The 20466-nt window shown below is 37.8% G+C and overlaps 1 protein-coding gene across 1 annotated transcript in view; it reads left to right on the forward strand.

The window, feature by feature from the left end:
* Positions 1-20466, forward strand: part of GPAT2 (glycerol-3-phosphate acyltransferase 2, mitochondrial) — a 744505-nt gene that overhangs the window by 614661 nt on the left and 109378 nt on the right. The window contains exons 17-20 of the mRNA XM_053719460.1: positions 1635-1712; positions 10730-10858; positions 12273-12393; positions 15775-15846. Coding sequence (XP_053575435.1) covers positions 1635-1712; positions 10730-10858; positions 12273-12393; positions 15775-15846 — 400 coding nt within the window. The remainder of the gene's footprint in view (positions 1-1634; positions 1713-10729; positions 10859-12272; positions 12394-15774; positions 15847-20466) is intronic.

The following is a 20466-nucleotide window of genomic DNA, read 5'->3' on the forward strand; positions in this document are numbered from 1 at the left end:
TAGAAAATATCACCTGAACATCTCTATGTAAAAAAGAAAGAAATTTTACCTCAGTAGCCACATCCCATTGTAAAGGATTTCTAAGCAGCATATCAGTATGTCTGTCCTGGGACAGCGGAAGGGATGAGCCTCGTGCACTCTCATCTTATTTCCCCATTCAGTTTAAGGAAGTTTACTATTAAATCTCATGAGATCACAGTAAAAGAGTTCATGACCTCAGCACTGCTGATGCTGATTGGCTGCTGTTTATCTCTTCCTTTTTTTTAACCTGCAGCTGAGTATAACTTTTTACACAGAACTTACTCTGCTGAGCTGAGGAGATTGTGAGGTAAAATATCTTCCTTTTTTACATAGAGATGCTCAGGTGATATTGTCCTGTCAGCTTTTTTACAGTTATACTGCATCAGTTTCAAGTGATTTAGCATATGAGTATTATGTCCCTTTAAGTAATGGTAAATTGAAAATATACCTTCAGTTCATATATATATGCATTGAGATTTTATTTTTTATTTAAAATGTTATATTTGCACTATTAAATAACTTTAGTTATTTCTCCCTTAGTAGAGCCATGATCACCTCTGTGTGAAAACATTTTTTCAGAGTTTGACAGGCATATAGTGCAGCTAATAGGCGATGGACCATATGCCCTATGTATTTTATCTGCAGCACACGCTGCTTTGAGGACTGTTAGTAAAGATAAGCTTCAAGTAAACAGTGAATCCGTATAGCGATTCACTGTTCACTGCTGTGGTCTCTAAAGCACATGTAATCTTTGCGAGATACCCCTTGCACGAAAGAGCATTTTATCAGTTTGAAAAGCTTTTAACCCCTTTTTTAAATATTTAAAAAGGCATTCTTTATAACCAACTTATAAACATACTGTTGTATAAAACTTAATACTGTAATGTTTAGTTGATAATTTGTGGTCGGTGGATTGTAGTGGCTGTCCATGCATTATATGGGTGACTTTTATGATTCAATATTTTATATTGCATTCTCCTTTGCACGCATAAGTCAGACAGTTCTTTGTTAAAAAGACAATTACTACATTATGGTCCAGATTTATCAAAGACCAGACAGACGGGCGTGCATTTTCACCCCTGTCTCCTAGGCAATATGCTGCTGCATTTAACATTGTACACTATGCAATGCCACCCCCTGCGTGCGAGCAGGGGCTGTCAATCTCCCCAGTCAGATAAGATTGGGGGGATTGAGATATGCCACTTAACAGTTGGCATAATAGGTTTAGAAGCAAAGGTCTGGTGACAGCTGCTTCTTAATTCTCGGCTGCAGGCTCGCTTGAAGCTTCATAAGTGGAGGCCCATGTAGTGCACTTTTGGATTGTTCAGCAAGGCATCACCAAACATTTTAATATGCAGGCTTCTTAAAGACATAAACAATAGGTTCCCACCAGTGTTTAGCAGTTAAAATATGCACTTTATCAGTGCTCAAAATATGAGACATCTATGCTTTCTTTCAAATCAAAAAGATGACAAAGCCCACTCACTTTTGGGAATAAATAATTAGGCTGTCTTGTTCTATTTTACTTAGCTTTAGAAGTGCCTACATATCTAATAACCTTACAAGGAATAGTTGATGATCTCCACGTTGTATTCTCTATTTTTTTTTTATAGCCCTGCCAGTGTCCCTATATATTATGTCAGGATATACTGGACAAGCTAATTCAGTGTGGTATTTTATCTATGCAAGAGGTAAGGAACACGTTTTAACCCATTTGCTGCTAAGAATTTTTAACAAAACTGTGCTATGCTGATGTTGATTTTTATTTTTTACTACTTCTATTTAAACACTATTGTAATTTATATTTCAGTGATTGAACTGCACAAATTATATATAACTTTTTTTCAGCAGAACCAGCAGAATCAGAATATACAATTATTATATTTATATTTCATTGCAGATGAGAAGGCTGCAACAAAAATGTTGATCCTCTTTTAAATGAGGGGTCTTGATCCTCTGTAGCTGGTAAGGTAGCTGAGATTGAGGGGTTTAAATTACCCCTTATCTAACTCCTTTACCAGCTATAGTGGCGCCATCCGTTTGTGATGTCACCACGTTTGTGGCGACATCTTCGGCACTACCATTTATAGCTTGGGAGGGCTGCCCACTAGGCCATCAATAATCCCTGGCCTGTGGTGCGGGGAATCATGCATGATGAAGCACGCTCACACCAGTTAATGCTTTAAAAAATATTTTTTTTCTTTTATTAAATGTGTTCATATAATCAATATCCTATGGTAAAATGACCAGAAATAAAATCAACCCATTTTCTCTCATATTCCATTATGCGTTAACATGTGAATATATAAGTACTTGGGAGTGTGGCAATGTTTAAATACCATTGAATCATCAAGAATGTTATAAGTGTGTATCTGAATCTCAAACTATAGTTGGCAAAACTTTTGTTTTAAAAGAAGCATTAGTTAGCTCAAACCTCCTTCTTCTCATCTACCAGCTTCGTATACCTTATGATGATGTGGGCTTATCCAATCCCTTTTCTTTAATGAGATGGTGAGAGTCCACAAGATCGTCACACATGGGTTTACATTTCAGTCTACTAGACAAAAACACCCAAACATACCAAAGCTTTAATCCCTCCCACTCTTCCTGAATCCCTCAGTCAACTTGTTACCTCCAAGATGGAGTGAGGTGAATTGTGAAGTGCTGACCTACATGTTTTATTGGGGTTCTCTAACCAAGCTGAGACTCGGTTTCCCCTGAGAGTCCCTCCTGCACAGATGAGAAGTTTTCTGTCTCAAAAGATCCTACTGGATCTTTGACATGGTGACAGACTCACTAATCTCTAGTCCAGGGTGCTTCCTTCCTACAGCCAGTTTGGACTGTAATCACTATAGACACCAGCCTTCAAGGTTGGGGGGCAGTCTGGGGGACTCTGAGAATGCAGCGAGTTTGGTTACCTATCGACATCCTCGGGAGGCAAGGTTACCTATCAACATCCTAGAATGCTTCAGAGTTCAATCTAGTTGGCCTGACCTCAGGCAGGAGTCTTACATTCAATTCCAGTCAGACAATGTCACAGCAGTAAATCATCAGGGGGAATTTGGAGTTCTCTAGTGATAAAGGAAGTGAATTATTAGATGGGCAGAGCAACACCACTGATTTCAGCTTTTCACATTCCATGAGTGAATAACTGGAAGGTGGAATTTGTCAGTTGCCAGCACTCTCGTCCAGGAGAGTGGTCTTTGAATGAGGAGATGTTTGACCAGATAGTGAGAGGTGGGGCTTTGCCATAAATAGACCCCAAGAATTCTTGCCTTAATCAAAAGCTACCCCAGTACTGTACAAGATGACAGGATCCTCTGGCGGATCTGATCATTTTCAACAAAGTGGAAAACGGCACACTTAGAATACTGCGGTACGGAATCACAGACTGCTAAGTCTCACTAATAAATCATACATACAAAGACAGATTCCAGCCTCCAAAATTTAAAAGGACCATTATTTTCTTGTTGCATGGTCCGTCGTAAAAAAAACATAATTTATGTAAGAACTTACCTGATAAATTCATTTCTTTCATATTAGCAAGAGTCCATGAGCTAGTGACGTATGGGATATACATTCCTACCAGGAGGGGCAAAGTTTCCCAAACCTCAAAATGCCTATAAATACACCCCTCACCACACCCACAATTCAGTTTAACGAATAGCCAAGAAGTGGGGTGATAAAAAAGTGCGAAAGCATATAAAATAAGGAATTGGAATAATTGTGCTTTATACAAAATCATAACCACCACAAAAAAAGGGCGGGCCTCATGGACTCTTGCTAATATGAAAGAAATGAATTTATCAGGTAAGTTCTTACATAAATTATGTTTTCTTTCATGTAATTAGCAAGAGTCCATGAGCTAGTGACGTATGGGATAATGACTACCCAAGAAGTGGATCTTTCCACACAAGAGTCACTAGAGAGGGAGGGATAAAATAAAGACAGCCAATTCCTGCTGAAAATAATCCACACCCAAAATAAAGTTTAACGAAAAACATAAGCAGAAGATTCAAACTGAAACCGCTGCCTGAAGTACTTTTCTACCAAAAACTGCTTCAGAAGAAGAAAATACATCAAAATGGTAGAATTTAGTAAAAGTATGCAAAGAGGACCAAGTTGCTGCTTTGCAGATCTGGTCAACCGAAGCTTCATTCCTAAACGCCCAGGAAGTAGAAACTGACCTAGTAGAATGAGCTGTAATTCTCTGAGGCGGAGTTTTACCCGACTCAACATAGGCAAGATGAATTAAAGATTTCAACCAAGATGCCAAAGAAATGGCAGAAGCTTTCTGGCCTTTTCTAGAACCGGAAAAGATAACAAATAGACTAGAAGTCTTACGAAAAGATTTCGTAGCTTCAACATAATATTTCAAAGCTCTAACAACATCCAAAGAATGCAACGATTTCTCCTTAGAATTCTTAGGATTAGGACATAATGAAGGAACCACAATTTCTCTACTAATGTTGTTGGAATTCACAACTTTAGGTAAAAATTCAAAAGAAGTTCGCAACACAGCCTTATCCTGATGAAAAATCAGAAAAGGAGACTCACAAGAAAGAGCAGATAATTCAGAAACTCTTCTGGCAGAAGAGATGGCCAAAAGGAACAAAACTTTCCAAGAAAGAAATTTAATGTCCAATGAATGCATAGGTTCAAACGGATGAGCTTGAAGAGCTCCCAGAACCAAATTCAAACTCCAAGGAGGAGAAATTGACTTAATGACAGGTTTTATACGAACCAAAGCTTGTACAAAACAATGAATATCAGGAAGAATAGCAATCTTTCTGTGAAAAAGAACAGAAAGAGCAGAGATTTGTCCTTTCAAAGAACTTGCGGACAAACCCTTATCTAAACCATCCTGAAGGAACTGTAAAATTCTCGGTATTCTAAAAGAATGCCAGGAAAAATGATGAGAAAGACACCAAGAAATATAAGTCTTCCAGACTCTATAATATATCTCTCGAGATACAGATTTACGAGCCTGTAACATAGTATTAATCACAGAGTCAGAGAAACCTCTTTGACCAAGAATCAAGCGTTCAATCTCCATACCTTTAAATTTAAGGATTTCAGATCCTGATGGAAAAAAGGACCTTGTGACAGAAGGTCTGGTCTTAACGGAAGAGTCCACGGTTGGCAAGAGGCCATCCGGACAAGATCCGCATACCAAAACCTGTGAGGCCATGCCGGAGCTACCAGCAGAACAAACGAGCATTCCTTCAGAATCTTGGAGATTACTCTTGGAAGAAGAACTAGAGGCGGAAAGATATAGGCAGGATGATACTTCCAAGGAAGTGATAATGCATCCACTGCCTCCGCCTGAGGATCCCGGGATCTGGACAGATACCTGGGAAGTTTCTTGTTTAGATGGGACGCCATCAGATCTATTTCTGGAAGTTCCCACATTTGAACAATCTGAAGAAATACATCTGGGTGAAGAGACCATTCGCCCGGATGCAACGTTTGGCGACTGAGATAATCCGCTTCCCAATTGTCTATACCTGGGATATGAACCGCAGAGATTAGACAGGAGCTGGATTCCGCCCAAACCAAAATTCGAGATACTTCTTTCATAGCCAGAGGACTGTGAGTCCCTCCTTGATGATTGATGTATGCCACAGTTGTGACATTGTCTGTCTGAAAACAAATGAACGATTCTCTCTTCAGAAGAGGCCAAAACTGAAGAGCTCTGAAAATTGCACGGAGTTCCAAAATATTGATCGGTAATCTCACCTCCTGAGATTCCCAAACTCCTTGTGCCGTCAGAGATCCCCACACAGCTCCCCAACCTGTGAGACTTGCATCTGTTGAAATTACAGTCCAGGTCGGAAGCACAAAAGAAGCCCCCTGAATTAAACAATGGTGATCTGTCCACCATGTTAGAGAGTGTCGAACAATCGGTTTTAAAGATATTAATTGAGATATCTTCGTGTAATCCTTGCACCATTGCTTCAGCATACAGAGCTGAAGAGGTCGCATGTGAAAACGAGCAAAGGGGATCGCGTCCGATGCAGCAGTCATAAGACCTAGAATTTCCATGCATAAGGCTACCGAAGGGAATGATTGTGACTGAAGGTTTCGACAAGCTGTAATCAACTTTAGACGTCTCTTGTCTGTTAAAGACAGAGTCATGGACACTGAATCCATCTGGAAACCCAGGAAGGTTACCCTTGTCTGAGGAATCAAAGAACTTTTTGGTAAATTGATCCTTCAACCATGATCTTGAAGAAACAACACAAGTCGATTCGTATGAGATTCTGCTAAATGTAAAGACTGAGCAAGTACCAAGATATCGTCCAAATAAGGAAATACCACAATACCCTGTTCTCTGATTACAGACAGCAGGGCACCGAGAACCTTTGTAAAAATTCTTGGAGCTGTAGCTAGGCCAAACGGCAGAGCCACAAACTGGTAATGCTTGTCCAGAAACGAGAATCTCAGGAACTGATAATGATCTGGATGAATCGGAATATGCAGATATGCATCCTGTAAATCTATTGTGGACATATAATTCCCTTGCTGAACATAAGGTAAGATAGTCCTTACAGTTACCATCTTGAACGTTGGTATCCTTACATAACGATTCAATATTTTTAGATCCAGAACTGGTCTGAAAGAATTCTCCTTCTTTGGTACAATGAAGAGATTTGAATAAAACCCCATCCCCTGTTCCGGAACTGGAACTGGCATAATTACTCCAGTCAACTCTAGATCTGAAACACATTTCAGAAATGCTTGAGCTTTTACTGGATTTACTGGGACACGGGAAAGAAAAAATCTCTTTGCAGGAGGTCTCAACTTGAAACCAATTCTGTACCCTTTTGAAACAATGCTCTGAATCCAAAGATTGTGAACAGAATTGATCCAAATTTCCTTGAAAAAACGTAACCTGCCCCCTACCAGCTGAGCTGGAATGAGGGCCGCACCTTCATGTGGACTTAGAAGCAGGCTTTGCCTTTCTGGCTGGCTTGGATTTATTCCAGACTGGAGATGGTCTCCAAACTGAAACTGCTCCTGAGGATGAAGGATCAGGCTTTTGTTCTTTGTTGAAACGAAAAGAACGAAAACGATTATTAGCCCTGTTTTTACCTTTAGATTTTTTATCCTGTGGTAAAAAAGTTCCTTTCCCACCAGTAACAGTTGAAATAATGGAATCCAACTGAGAACCAAATAATTTGTTACCCTGGAAAGAAATGGAAAGTAAAGTTGATTTAGAAGCCATATCAGCATTCCAAGTTTTAAGCCATAAAGCTCTTCTAGCTAAAATAGCTAGAGACATAAACCTGACATCAACTCTGATAATATCAAAAATGGCATCACAGATAAAATTATTAGCATGTTGAAGAAGAATAATAATATCATGAGAATCACGATGTGTTACTTGTTGCGCTAAAGTTTCCAACCAAAAAGTTGAAGCTGCAGCAACATCAGCCAAAGATATAGCAGGTCTAAGAAGATTACCTGAACACAGATAAGCTTTTCTTAGAAAGGACTCAATTTTCCTATCTAGAGGATCCTTAAACGAAGTACCATCTGACGTAGGAATAGTAGTACGTTTAGCAAGGGTAGAAATAGCCCCATCAACTTTAGGGATCTTGTCCCAAAATTCTAATCTGTCAGACGGCACAGGATATAATTGTTTAAAACGTTTAGAAGGAGTAAATGAATTACCCAAATTATCCCATTCTTTGGAAATTACTGCAGAAATAGCATCAGGGACAGGAAAAACTTCTGGAATAACTACAGGAGTTTTAAAAACCTTATTTAAACGTTTAGATTTAGTATCAAGAGGACCAGAATCCTCTATTTCTAAAGCAATTAGGACTTCTTTAAGTAAAGAACGAATAAATTCCATTTTAAATAAATATGAAGATTTATCAGCATCAACCTCTGAGACAGAATCCTCTGAACCAGAGGAATCATCAGAATCAGAATGATGATGTTCAGTTAAAAATTCATCTGTAGGGAGAGAAGTTTTAAAAGATTTTTTACGTTTACTAGAAGGAGAAATAACAGACATAGCCTTCTTTATGGATTCAGAAACAAAATCTCTTATATTATCAGGAACATTCTGCACCTTAGATGTTGAAGGAACTGCAACAGGCAATGGTACTTTACTAAAGGAAATATTATCTGCTTTAACAAGTTTGTCATGACAATCAATACAAACAACAGCTGGAGGAATAGCTACCAAAAGTTTACAGCAGATACACTTAGCTTTGGTAGATTCAGCACTTGACAGCGATTTTCCTGTAGTATCTTCTGACTCAGATGCAACGTGAGACATCTTGCAATATGTAAGAGAAAAAACAACATATATATAAAGCAAAATTGATCAAATTCCTTAAATGACAGTTTCAGGAATGGGAAAAAATGCCAAAGAAAAAGCTTCTAGCAACCAGAAGCAATAAAAAATGAGACTTAAATAATGTGGAGACAAAAGTGACGCCCATATTTTTTCGCGCCAAATAAGACGCCCACATTATTTGGCGCCTAAATGCTTTTTTGGCGCCAAAAATGACGCCACATCCGGAACGCCGACATTTTTGGCGCAAAATAACGTCAAAAAATGACGCAACTTCCGGCGACACGTATGACGCCGGAAACGGAAATAGAATTTTTGCGCCAAAAAAGTCCGCGCCAAAAAATGACGCAATAAAATGAAGCATTTTCAGCCCCCGCGAGCCTAACAGCCCACAGGGAAAAAGTCAAATTTTAAGGTAAGAAAAAATGTTAAATAAAAATGCATTATCCCAAATATGAAACTGACTGTCTGAAAATAAGGAAAGTTGAACATTCTGAGTCAAGGCAAATAAATGTTTGAATACATATATTTAGAACTTTATAAACAAAGTGCCCAACCATAGCTAGGAGTGTCACAGAAAATAAGACTTACTTACCCCAGGACACTCATCTATATATAGTAGATAGCCAAACCAGTACTGAAACGAGAATCAGTAGAGGTAATGGTATATATAAGAGTATATCGTCGATCTGAAAAGGGAGGTAAGAGATGAATCTCTACGACCGATAACAGAGAACCTATGAAATAGACCCCGTAGAAGGAGATCACTGCATTCAAATAGGCAATACTCTCCTCACATCCCTCTGACATTCACTGCACGCTGAGAGGAAAACCGGGCTCCAACTTGCTGCGGAGCGCATATCAACGTAGAATCTAGCACAAACTTACTTCACCACCTCCATCGGAGGCAAAGTTTGTAAAACTGAATTGTGGGTGTGGTGAGGGGTGTATTTATAGGCATTTTGAGGTTTGGGAAACTTTGCCCCTCCTGGTAGGAATGTATATCCCATACGTCACTAGCTCATGGACTCTTGCTAATTACATGAAAGAAAGCTACACATTTTGGGCCTGCCCTTAGTGATGTATATCTGAAACATAGCCTAGTAGTTACCTGGTCGTTCAGTCTAATGTACGTATTATATTAGGCCAATAGTTCAACCAGTTACTCCTCCTTAATTTTGTTTTAAGGGTTATTCATTCTTCTCCTTTTAAACCCATGCATTGATTAGACCTTCAGTCTCTGTCCTGGGAGATTCTTTTTCTATTAGCTAATTTTTCTGGACCTCGTAAGGATCACAAAACATTGGAAGTTACTTTAGCTGCTTGGCTTAAGTTCTTAATTGGTAAAGCATATGTGGTTGTGGGTAAGACCTCCTGAACACATTACTTCTCATTCCACTAGACCAGTTGCTACTTCTTTAGCCTTCCATAATGAGTCCTTTTATAGATAGGATATGTAAGGCAGCCACTTAGTCTACTTTGCACACCTGTACTAAGTTTTAACATTTTGAAGTGTTTTGCCCCTTTTAGTCTGCTTTTGGAAGGAAAGTACTGCCTTTACCTGCCTTGTCCCCCATTACATAGTGGTCTCGTGGACCTGACTGCTTAGGTATAAGATCTCACATGTAAAGTCTTATGGACTCCCATCATCTTATAAATGAAAATAAAATGTATGCTTAGATGGTAAATTAATTACTTTTATAATGGTGAGAGTCTACATGTCTTGCCCTTGTCATTCTGTACATCTGTGAACATGTTTTGCATTTTATTTGTTCTGCTTTGACCTTTCCTGTTTTTCTAGTTTCCTCCTCCTAGTTGGCTATATGTATGGCTGAGGGATTCTGGGAAAGTATGAGATATGTTATGATGTTTGATATGTTTGGGTTTGTTTTCCTCCCTTCTGGTGGAGATAATCCCACATATAATGCCTCATTGACTCTCACCATCATGAAAGTAAACCTAGGTAGATTCAGAAGCATCCATGCACTTCTGGGAGCTACTGGGGGTTACAGCATGTCCACCCTATGTATTAAGTTAGCTCCCAGTATTGCTGCTCCTGAGCCTACCTAGGTTTACTCTTCAACAAGAGAACACAGAAAAGTTATTGTGCAGTCACAATAGAAAATTATAGAAATTATAGTATTTACGTTTATGCAGTTAGATCTAGTGCTTCTTCAGTGAACAAACCTACATTAGCTTAGCACAATGGCTTCTCTGATATACATATATTTGTACACAACTGTGATGTTAATAACTATTTCAGCTTCTCTCTTTCAAACTTTTTACATTTTAATAAATCTCAAGGATAGATAAACAAGAAATACTTTTATGGTTCTCCTTAATTATGAAATAAGCCCACCTTGTCTGTCCTTTTACTGCTCTGACATGCGTCCTCAGGATCCCAATGCAGCTACAGCCTGTGACACTGGGAGGAAACGTTTTGTGGACACTCTGATGTGGAAAGCAGATGACTTTACTGACAGTGACAGTGAATGTATGGGAGAAGATATCAAGCGATACTACAAGGTGAGGGATTCCATTACTTGCTACTATTAAAGTGATGGGAAATTTAGCACAGTTTCTAAGTATATTCTATATACTAGTGGGACATTATTTATTTTTTACATAGTTACTAAAGGCTTATAAATATATATTTTTTTGTTGCACAATAAAAGTTTTTACATGTCTGTCCTCACTAAAGGAATCCCCGTTATGTGACAGCCACACAAGGATTGGAACAAGAGTTCAGATTTCTGTTTTGCTAACAATAGAAATGTTGCAGTTTATATGTCACTACACTACAGAAAAAAAAGGGCGGAGGGGGGGGGTAAACATAGAAATGGCAATTAGTAAAACTTATTTTATATTTATATAAGAGTTAAAAAAAAAAAAAACTAGGATATAATGGTAAGTTCAGATTTACCATCACTTTAACAAAACTCTAGTAACCATCACTCAAAAAGAGTTTAAATGGTTAGAAGATCTGTTAACACAAAGTACTAGGGAACACAGATGGTGATCTCAGTATCAGCTGAAAATCTAAGTACAAGTTAATTCTATATTTTTGCGGTCACAAAATAATTTTTATTAGATGGTGTTATGAGTGTAACTTACTTTGTAATGTATTTTTGATATGTTTTGTAGAGCAAAAACTTTAATGATTCAGATAGAGCATAACATTTTAAACAACTTAGAAATGTACTTATTTCATCTAATTTGCTTTGTTCTGTTGGTATAATTTATTGAAGAGCCTACTTAGGTGGGCTCGGGAACTGTAGTTGGCTACTGGGAGCTAGCTGCTGATTGTCGGAGGCACATATAAATGTTATTGGCTCCCCTGATGTGTTTAACTAGCTCTCGTCTGACAAGTGGCAAGGAGGACAGGGCAGATGCATAACTGTTGTATATAAGAAGTGCTGTTGACTGATTTTTGACTTGATAACTTGTTTCTTAAAGGGACATAAACCCCAATTTTTTCTTTCATGATTCAGATAGAGCACGCAATTTTCAACAACTTTCCAATTTACTTCTGTTATCAAATTTTCTTTGTTTCCTTGTTATGCTTTGTTGAAAATGTCTGCAGCACTATATGGCAGCAGTTTTGCAACAATTACATTAGCAGAAACACTAGATGGCAGCACTATTTCCTGTCATGTAGTGCTTCAGGCATGTGCACGCTAGCTACCAAGGTGTGTCTTCAACAAAGAATATGATGAGAAGGAAGCAAATTTGATAATAGAAGTAAATTAGAAACTTTTTTAAAATTCTATTCTCTATCTGAATAATGAAATAAATATTTTGGGTTAAATGTCCCTTTAAATTAAATAATACACATGCACATAATAATATTGTACACAACTTGTAAACAATGTTTGCTTATATATAACAATTCCATCCTGCTATGTGTGTATCAGAATCTGTGTATTCATTTCTCTGTCAGGTGGGACGCTCAGAAAAGCATGCAGACTTGCTTACTTTCTATTGTCGCCTTTTGCATCCTGTACTGTGGACATACAAGCATGCAGCAGAATACTTACAGGAACCTGGAGAATGGGGGCAAGGTTTGAATAAGGGGAGAAGTAAGGGTGGTTGGTCACATACATGAGAACTGGGAGTTTTAAACAAGAAGATGTTTGAATGTTTATTATTTGTGTAGGGCAAGTTAATAGCTTTATTCTAGGTGGTATATTCTTATTAAAGGTACTTTGTTACAAAGTACTGTGGTATTATTAAATCCAGATCAGAATAAGTATACAGATATGGTTAGTGAAATACATAAGAAAAATTACGCATTGGTTCAGTTTGAGTCATGGGGAACCAGTATCATATAGCAGACCATGTATTTCATTTTAAAGGGCCATTATATTGAAAACATCACTAGTGACCCTGCAACTCTATGTTTAACCCCTGCAAAGTTAAAGTACTACTCAGGAAAAAATATCAAAGGAGCCTTTGATAAAGCTCAGGCGAAACGCGCGTCAGGCGTTCGCCTGTCTGAGCACTTGATTAGGGACTTAATTGTGGTCATTTGTGATATACAAACTGGGAGGCATTGCTAATTTTTTAGTTTTAACTGGTTATTGAGGATGATGCCCTGAACTTTTTACAATAATTGTGTAAGCACACCAAGCGTCAGTATAGTGCTAAGCCCCTTGATTGCCCACTAATTTTAGGATTCCCAAAAACATAGTATAATTTAAATAGAGGGATCTTTTTTTGGTGCTACACAATGGGCCCCTCTGTCCTTTGACTCTTGAATTTCAGCCTCCTTAATTTACACTGGTATTGATAGGATAACAACCTCCTTTTCTCCATTTCACTCGGACAGTGCTACTTTGTGTTTCTCTTTTAAATGATTTTACTCTGTGTTATGTTTACACTTTTTATCCTATATTATTAAAAGTTATGTTTTATTATATAGTCCCTTTCTCATCCCCTTCCTAGTAAGTGTGTGCCAGAGATCTATATTTCTTGTTCTTACTTAATATGATGGTACCTCTATATATTCTCTTGCGCCCCACCATCCCTGAATTCCAACGTATAGTGTACTTTCAGGACATGTATGGATGTATTTATATATATATATAATATTTTGTAATAGGTTCTTCATCTTTCTTTTGTCTATAAAACAGTTATAAATAGGTCACTAGAGTGTGCAGAGTGTTCTGCACTTCCATTTCTAATGGGAACTGAAAATCTCACAATTTCAGAATGGAATTACAGGAAAAAGGGACAAAATAAATAATGAAAGTATAATGCAAATTTATATATATATATATATATATATATATATATATAAAATGTATTACTTTATATTACCATATCAAAGTGTTTAATGTAAATAAAAAGAGAGAAGCGCTCAACCTGGAAGCGAACAATAGCATAATAGCTTGTTCTATGGCTAGTTACCACCCAAGAAGCAGCCTCTTTTTGCTCAACATGTGCCTTTCACAGAGAAAAACTTTCCTGAAGCATATCAGTCTGATCCTGACTTCACAGTACAGTCCAGCCCCGAAATACCAGGCAATCCTTCTCTGAACGAGAGAAACAGCAAAACCCCAGACATGCGTTTCGGCCTATTGTGGGCCTCGTCAGTGAGGTGCAGCCATATCCCTCTAGGCACACTGAGCAACAGGTCCACGTCTGGATTCCCGCATTACACTTAGGGAGACTTCCCAAAATGTCATAATTTGCATAAATAAAAAGAGAGAAGCGCTCAACCTGGAAACGAACAATAGCATAATAGCTTGTTCTATGGCTAGTTACCACCCAAGAAGCAGCCTCTTTTTGCTCAACATGTGCCTTTCACAGAGAAAAACTTTCCTGAAGCATATCAGTCTGATCCTGACTTCACAGTACAGTCCAGCCCCGAAATACCAGGCAATCCTTCTCTGAACGAGAGAAACAGCAAAACCCCAGACATGCGTTTCGGCCTATTGTGGGCCTCGTCAGTGAGGTGCAGCCATATCCCTCTAGGCACACTGAGCAACGGGTCCACGTCTGGATTCCCGCATCACACTTAGGGAGACTTCCCAAAATGTCATAATTTGCATAAATAAAAAGAGAGAAGCGCTCAACCTGGAAACGAACAATAGCATAATAGCTTGTTCTATGGCTAGTTACCACCCTAGAAGCAGCCTCTTTTTGCTCAACATGTGCCTTTCACAGAGAAAAACTTTCCTGAAGCATATCAGTCTGATCCTGACTTCACAGTACAGGTTGTTCCCAGGTTGAGCGCTTCTCTCTTTTTATTTATGCAAATTATGACACTTGGGGAAGTCTCCCTAAGTGTGATGCGGGAATCCAGACGTGGACCCGTTGCTCAGAAGTGCCTAGAGGGATATGGCTGCACCTCACTGACGAGGCCCACAATAGGCCGAAACGTACGTCTGGGGTTTTGCTGTTTCTCTTGTTCAGAGAGGGATTGCCTGGTGTTTCGGGGCTGGACTGTACTGTGAAGTCAGGATCAGACTGATATGCTTCAGGAAAGTTCTTCTCTGTGAAAGGCACATATTGAGCAAAAAGAGGCTGCTTCTAGGGTGGTAACTAGCCATAGAACAAGCTATTATGCTATTGTTCGTTCCCAGGTTGAGCGCTTCTCTCTTTTTATTTATGCAAAGTGTTTAATGTCCCTTTTAAGCTCCTCCTTTTTTACCCAAATCATCCTATCCTTACGGTGGATCAACGTATTCACTACCGTTCGCTCCAAAGATTTAAGGTGGATGAATCTAGATACTTTTAGCAGAGAACTGCTAATCCTGAGCCGAAACTGCACTAACCCAACAATAGTCTCGTAAGTTATTGGGTCAGCAGATGTTTCCTCTCAGGACCAACAGTTCGCTGTAGTTCACAAGTGATGCTTTAAAGGGACATGAAACCCAAATTTTCTTTCATGATTCAGCTAAAGCATGCATTTTAAACAACCTTCTAATTTACATCTATAATAATTTTTTTCCCTTTCTATTGGTACCTTTTGTTGAAAAGCAGGGATATAAGGTCAGCAGCGTGCACGTATATGGCAGCAGTTTTGCAACAATGTTATCCGTTTACAAGAACACTAGATGGCAGCACTATTTCCTGTCATGTAGTACTCCTTACACCTAGCTAGGTATCTCTTCACCATAGAATACAATGGGAACTAAACAAATTTTTTAATAGAAGTGGAAACGTTTTAAAAATTGTGCGCTCTGTCTGAATCACAGAAACAAAAATTGGGTTTCATATCCCTTTAAACACATAGACTTGCAGTGTTGTTAGTATTGGTCTAACTAATGTCATTTTTCCTACTATAATGGCCCTTAAGTGAGTCCACAGCAAGGGATTTTAAATCTGCTGTATATATATGAGAGTAGATTTAAGAGAGAAGTTGAGGAGGAGTTCGGGTGTTTGAGAGGATTGGCAAATACGTTTTTCGCACCTAGAGATGTTTTTTATTCCTACAGACACTGAGCAGGGCCATGTGACCAGGCTGTATTCATATCTGCTGCAGAGAGGAGAAGATGATGGATCCTTTGGTGAGTGAAATGTACAGCACATCAGCTGTGTGCATGTATGTGCTACTTTATTATTATTATTATTATTATTATTATTATTATCTGACTGTTTACGTAGCAGTTCTTGTCTTGACCTTCTTTTTTTTTTAACTCCAAATTTATGTTTTAAATGTCTGTGTGATGGGTTTAGAAAAGGAATTGGATCATTGTGTTAGTTTTATCTGGCAGAGTAGTGAAACACCCATTTCAAAGCCCATCTGCTCTGTATTTTGCTCCTTGTCTATATTTCTGTTAGCAACATTTGAAGAACCTTAAGGGGACAGTCAATTCCAAAATTGTTACTGTTTAAAAAAGATAGATAATTCCTTTTATTACCCATTACCCAGTTTTGCACAGCCAACATTATTATATTAATATACTTTTAACCTCTGTGATTACCTTGTATCTAAGTCTCTTCTAATAAAACAATATTGGTTGTGCAAAGCTGGGGGAATGGGTAGTAAAGGCATTATCTATCTTTTTAAACAATAACAATTTTGGTGTTGACTGTCCCTTTAAGCTGTAAGGCTAAGAAAAAAAGTTTTACGTTTTATTGGGACATCTCTACAATGAATTGTACTTATCTTCAATATTTAATAAAACTATTGATGTAATAAGAAATTAAAATCTAATGTCAACATCTCAGAAAGGTGACACTAATTTAAAACGGTTTTCTAAATCATTATCACAGCACTCAAGGTACTCTATATAAAATATATCCTGGTCTCCCATTAAAGGCAAAATATTATAACAGTGTAAAAGTAATGATAAAACTAAACTGTTATTATACAAAATAGTATATCAGAACTCAAACACATACTAGCATATTAAATCTGTGTTTAGCTGGAACACAACCTCAGATTACCCTGTCTTTACTGTCGCACATTCAAATTGTGTGTGTGTGTGGGGGGGGGGGTTACCAATTAAAGGTCTTATAACTGTATAATCACTAAGAATAAATGGTTTATTTATAAATAAATATTGACGTGAAGAAACTCATCATTGTTAAACATGTCCTTTATACTACCAGTATTATAAGGTGCATTAGGTAAGATTAGCAGTCTATAAGTCATGCATATCTACATAGTTTCTTACTTTCTAAGTAAACACATTGACATAAATACAGTTCATAAATCTTCAGTTCCAATAAACTCAAGCAATATTGATAGATTAATGAAGTACATATTTGTACCATACTCAAGAATGTATAGAACCTTCAAGGCAATTGGGACGCTGCTGTGACGACAGCATCTCATGTTAATTTAAAAGAAAGGAAGGGTTGATTAAAAGAAATCTAATAACTTCTTGTCTGGATAGAAAGACATCTCCAAGACATAAGAGCAATGTATCCTCAAGCAGACCTCCAAACTGTCCCTATTTGATAGGTACAGTCGTAGATTCTGAGCTCTGTCCCGCTAAACGGCTTCATTTAACCACCAATCAGCAAGTGCTACCCAGGTGCTGAACCAAAAATGGGCCTACTTCTAATCTTACATTCCTGCCTTTCAAATAAAGATATCTAGAGAACAAAGAAAAATTGACAATAGGAATAAATTAGAAAGTTGCTTAAAATTGCATGCTCTATCTGAATCATAATAGAAAAAAATGTGGGTTTAGTATCCCTACTTGAAAATATTTGTTTTTTAAAAAGATAGATAATCCCTTTATTACCCATTCCCCAGTTTTGTGTAACTAACATGATTATATTAATATTCTTTTTACCTCTGTGATAACCTTATCTAAGCCTCTGCAGACTGCCCCCTTAGTCTCAGTGCTTTTGACAGACATGCAGTTTAGCCAATCAATTATCTATCTGACACACATGAACTAGTACTGTCTAACTGTCAATAGCTGTAAAAATGCACTGAGATAAGAGTCAGTTTTCAACTGTTTTTAAATCAGTTTGAAACTACCCTAGGTTTATCTTTCAAAAATGAATACCAATAGAACAAAGGAAATTTGAAGATAAAGTAAATTGGAAAGTTGTTTAAAATTGCATGCCCTATCCGAATCATGAAAGTTTAATTCTGACTAGACGGTTCTTTTAAGTGTTTAGGACTATCAATGTATCAAAGCCTTTCTGTAATAGAGGTTCTGCAAACCAACAAAATAGGGATCTTTATGTAACATATGATGGTGTTAGGGGAGGGAGTGGGAGGGCCCTACGCTACAGAAAAAAGGGACATTGAGGGATGGGGCAGCTACACTACATAAAAGGGGTGTGGGGGGGAGTGGTGGGACCACTACACTACAAAATAAATAAAAATGGGGGTTTATAGGTATTGGCAGACAGCTGCCAGTACCTAAGATGGCGGCAATAGTTAGAGGGAGAAGGGTTAGAGAGCTGTTTGGGAGGGATCATGGAGGTTGGGGGGGGATCCTACACTGCAGAAAAAAAATGTAATTCAAAAAAAAAGTTTTGAATTTTTTATTAGAAGACTGTCTGCCAGTACTTAAGATGGGGGCAACCAGTGGGGGGCATGGGAGGGAAGAGAGCTATTTGGGAGGGATCAGGGGGTGCAAAGTATCAGGTGGGAGGGTAATCTACACTTAAGCTAAAATTAACCTTACAAACTACCTAATTAACCCCATCACTGCCGGGAATAATAGAAGTGTTGTGCGCAGAGCTGCAATTAGTGGCCTTCTAATTACTGAAAAGAAATGGCAAAACCATATATATATATATGCTATTTCTGAACAAAGGGGATCACAGAAATGCTTTTATAACCATTTGTGCCATGATTGCACAAGCACTATGTAAATAGTTTGATCGCATTTGAGTGAGAAATGGTGGCATGAAATATACCAAAAGAGGCCTAGATCAATACATTGCGTTGACTACTAAAAATATATATATATATTTTTATATATATATATATATATATATATATATATATACAACAAAGAATGTGAGATTGCGCAAGAAATCAGCTAGTATATATACATCAATACCGTATAAAATAATATATCATTAAAAGGTGCCAGAAAAGAGAAAGATATTCCCCCAACAATGTAACTCTAAACACTTACAATTAAAAAAGAAAATTAATAGCACAGAATACAAAAGAAAAATGTGTGGGAGATAAAAATAAATCAAATAACAAGTAAGTGTCACAGTTCCAGAGGATTTAAAGTCAGATTAAATGTATATATATGTAGTTACACACACACATATATATATATATATATATAAACAATTAAAAAAAATCAGCAGTTCTTCATCGCTGTCTCCCCTAATGGATGTGCACTTACTTCTAAAACCCTCAATCAAATGAGGTAAGGATGTAGCAGAATTCACAAATGGGCTAGGCGCCTCCTGTAGTATGGATCAGGTGTGTAGTAGATCTCTGGTCATATGCAGAATCTTGTCACAGATATTATAATCGGACTCCGTGTGGATACTCCAAGGTCCAATGCTTTTTAAAGTAGGCAGGAGACTCTCAACTCCGGTGACCATATAGATGGAAAAAGCCAGAAAAACAGAGCATAGTGTGATACCGTTTAATGATAAAGTTTAAAAGCACAACATACAAGTTACCACTCACATTTAGAGTCCTCAACATATGAGGTATGAATACAGCATGTTAAAAATGATCCACAGCATCCAAAGTAATTAAACAACTGAACCCAAGTATATCTAGTTCAATCCAGGGAACTAGAACCACCGCTCGATCCAGTATACACAGGAGGATACAGTCTATCTTAAAATATTCCTTACGCGTTTCGAAGGGGTTAAAACAGTATTTCCCTTCTTCATCATCTACCTCTGATGAAGAAGGGAAATACTGTTTTAACCCCTTCGAAACGCGTAAGGAATATTTTAAGATAGAAAGTATCCTCCTGTGTATACTGGATCGAGCGGTGGTTCTAGTTCCCTGAATTGAACTAGATATACTTGGGTTCAGTTGTTTAATTACTTTGGATGCTGTGGATCATTTTTAACATGCTGTATTCATACCTCATATGTTGAGGACTCTAAATGTGAGTGGTAACTTGTATGTTGTGCTTTTAAACTTTATCATTAAACGGTATCACACTATGCTATGTTTTTCTGGCTTTTTCCATCTATATGGTCACCGGAGTGGAGAGTCTCCTGCCTACTTTAAAAAGCATTGGACCTTGGAGTATCCACACGGAGTCTGATTATAATATCTGTGACAAGATTCTGCATATGACCAGAGATCTACTACACACCTGATCCATACTACAGGAGGCGCCTAGCCCATTTGTGAATTCTGCTACATCCTTACCTCATTTGATTGAGGGTTTTAGAAGTAAGTGCACATCCATTAGGGGAGACAGCGATGAAGAACTGCTGATTTTTTTTATTGTTTATATATATATGTGTGTAACTACATATATATACATTTAATCTGATTTTAAATCCTCTGGAACTGTGACACTTACTTGTTATTTGATTTATTTTTATCTCCCACCCATTTTTCTTTTGTATTCTGTGCTATTAATTTTCTTTTTTAATTGTAAGTGCTTAGAGTTACATTGTTAGGGGAATATCTTTCTCTTTTCTGGCACCTTTTCTCCAACATTGGTGTGTCCGGTCCACGGCGTCATCCATAACTTGTGGGAATATTCTCTTCCCCA

Source organism: Bombina bombina, chromosome 6, assembly GCF_027579735.1.
Source record: "Bombina bombina isolate aBomBom1 chromosome 6, aBomBom1.pri, whole genome shotgun sequence".
NCBI lineage: Eukaryota > Metazoa > Chordata > Amphibia > Anura > Bombinatoridae > Bombina > Bombina bombina.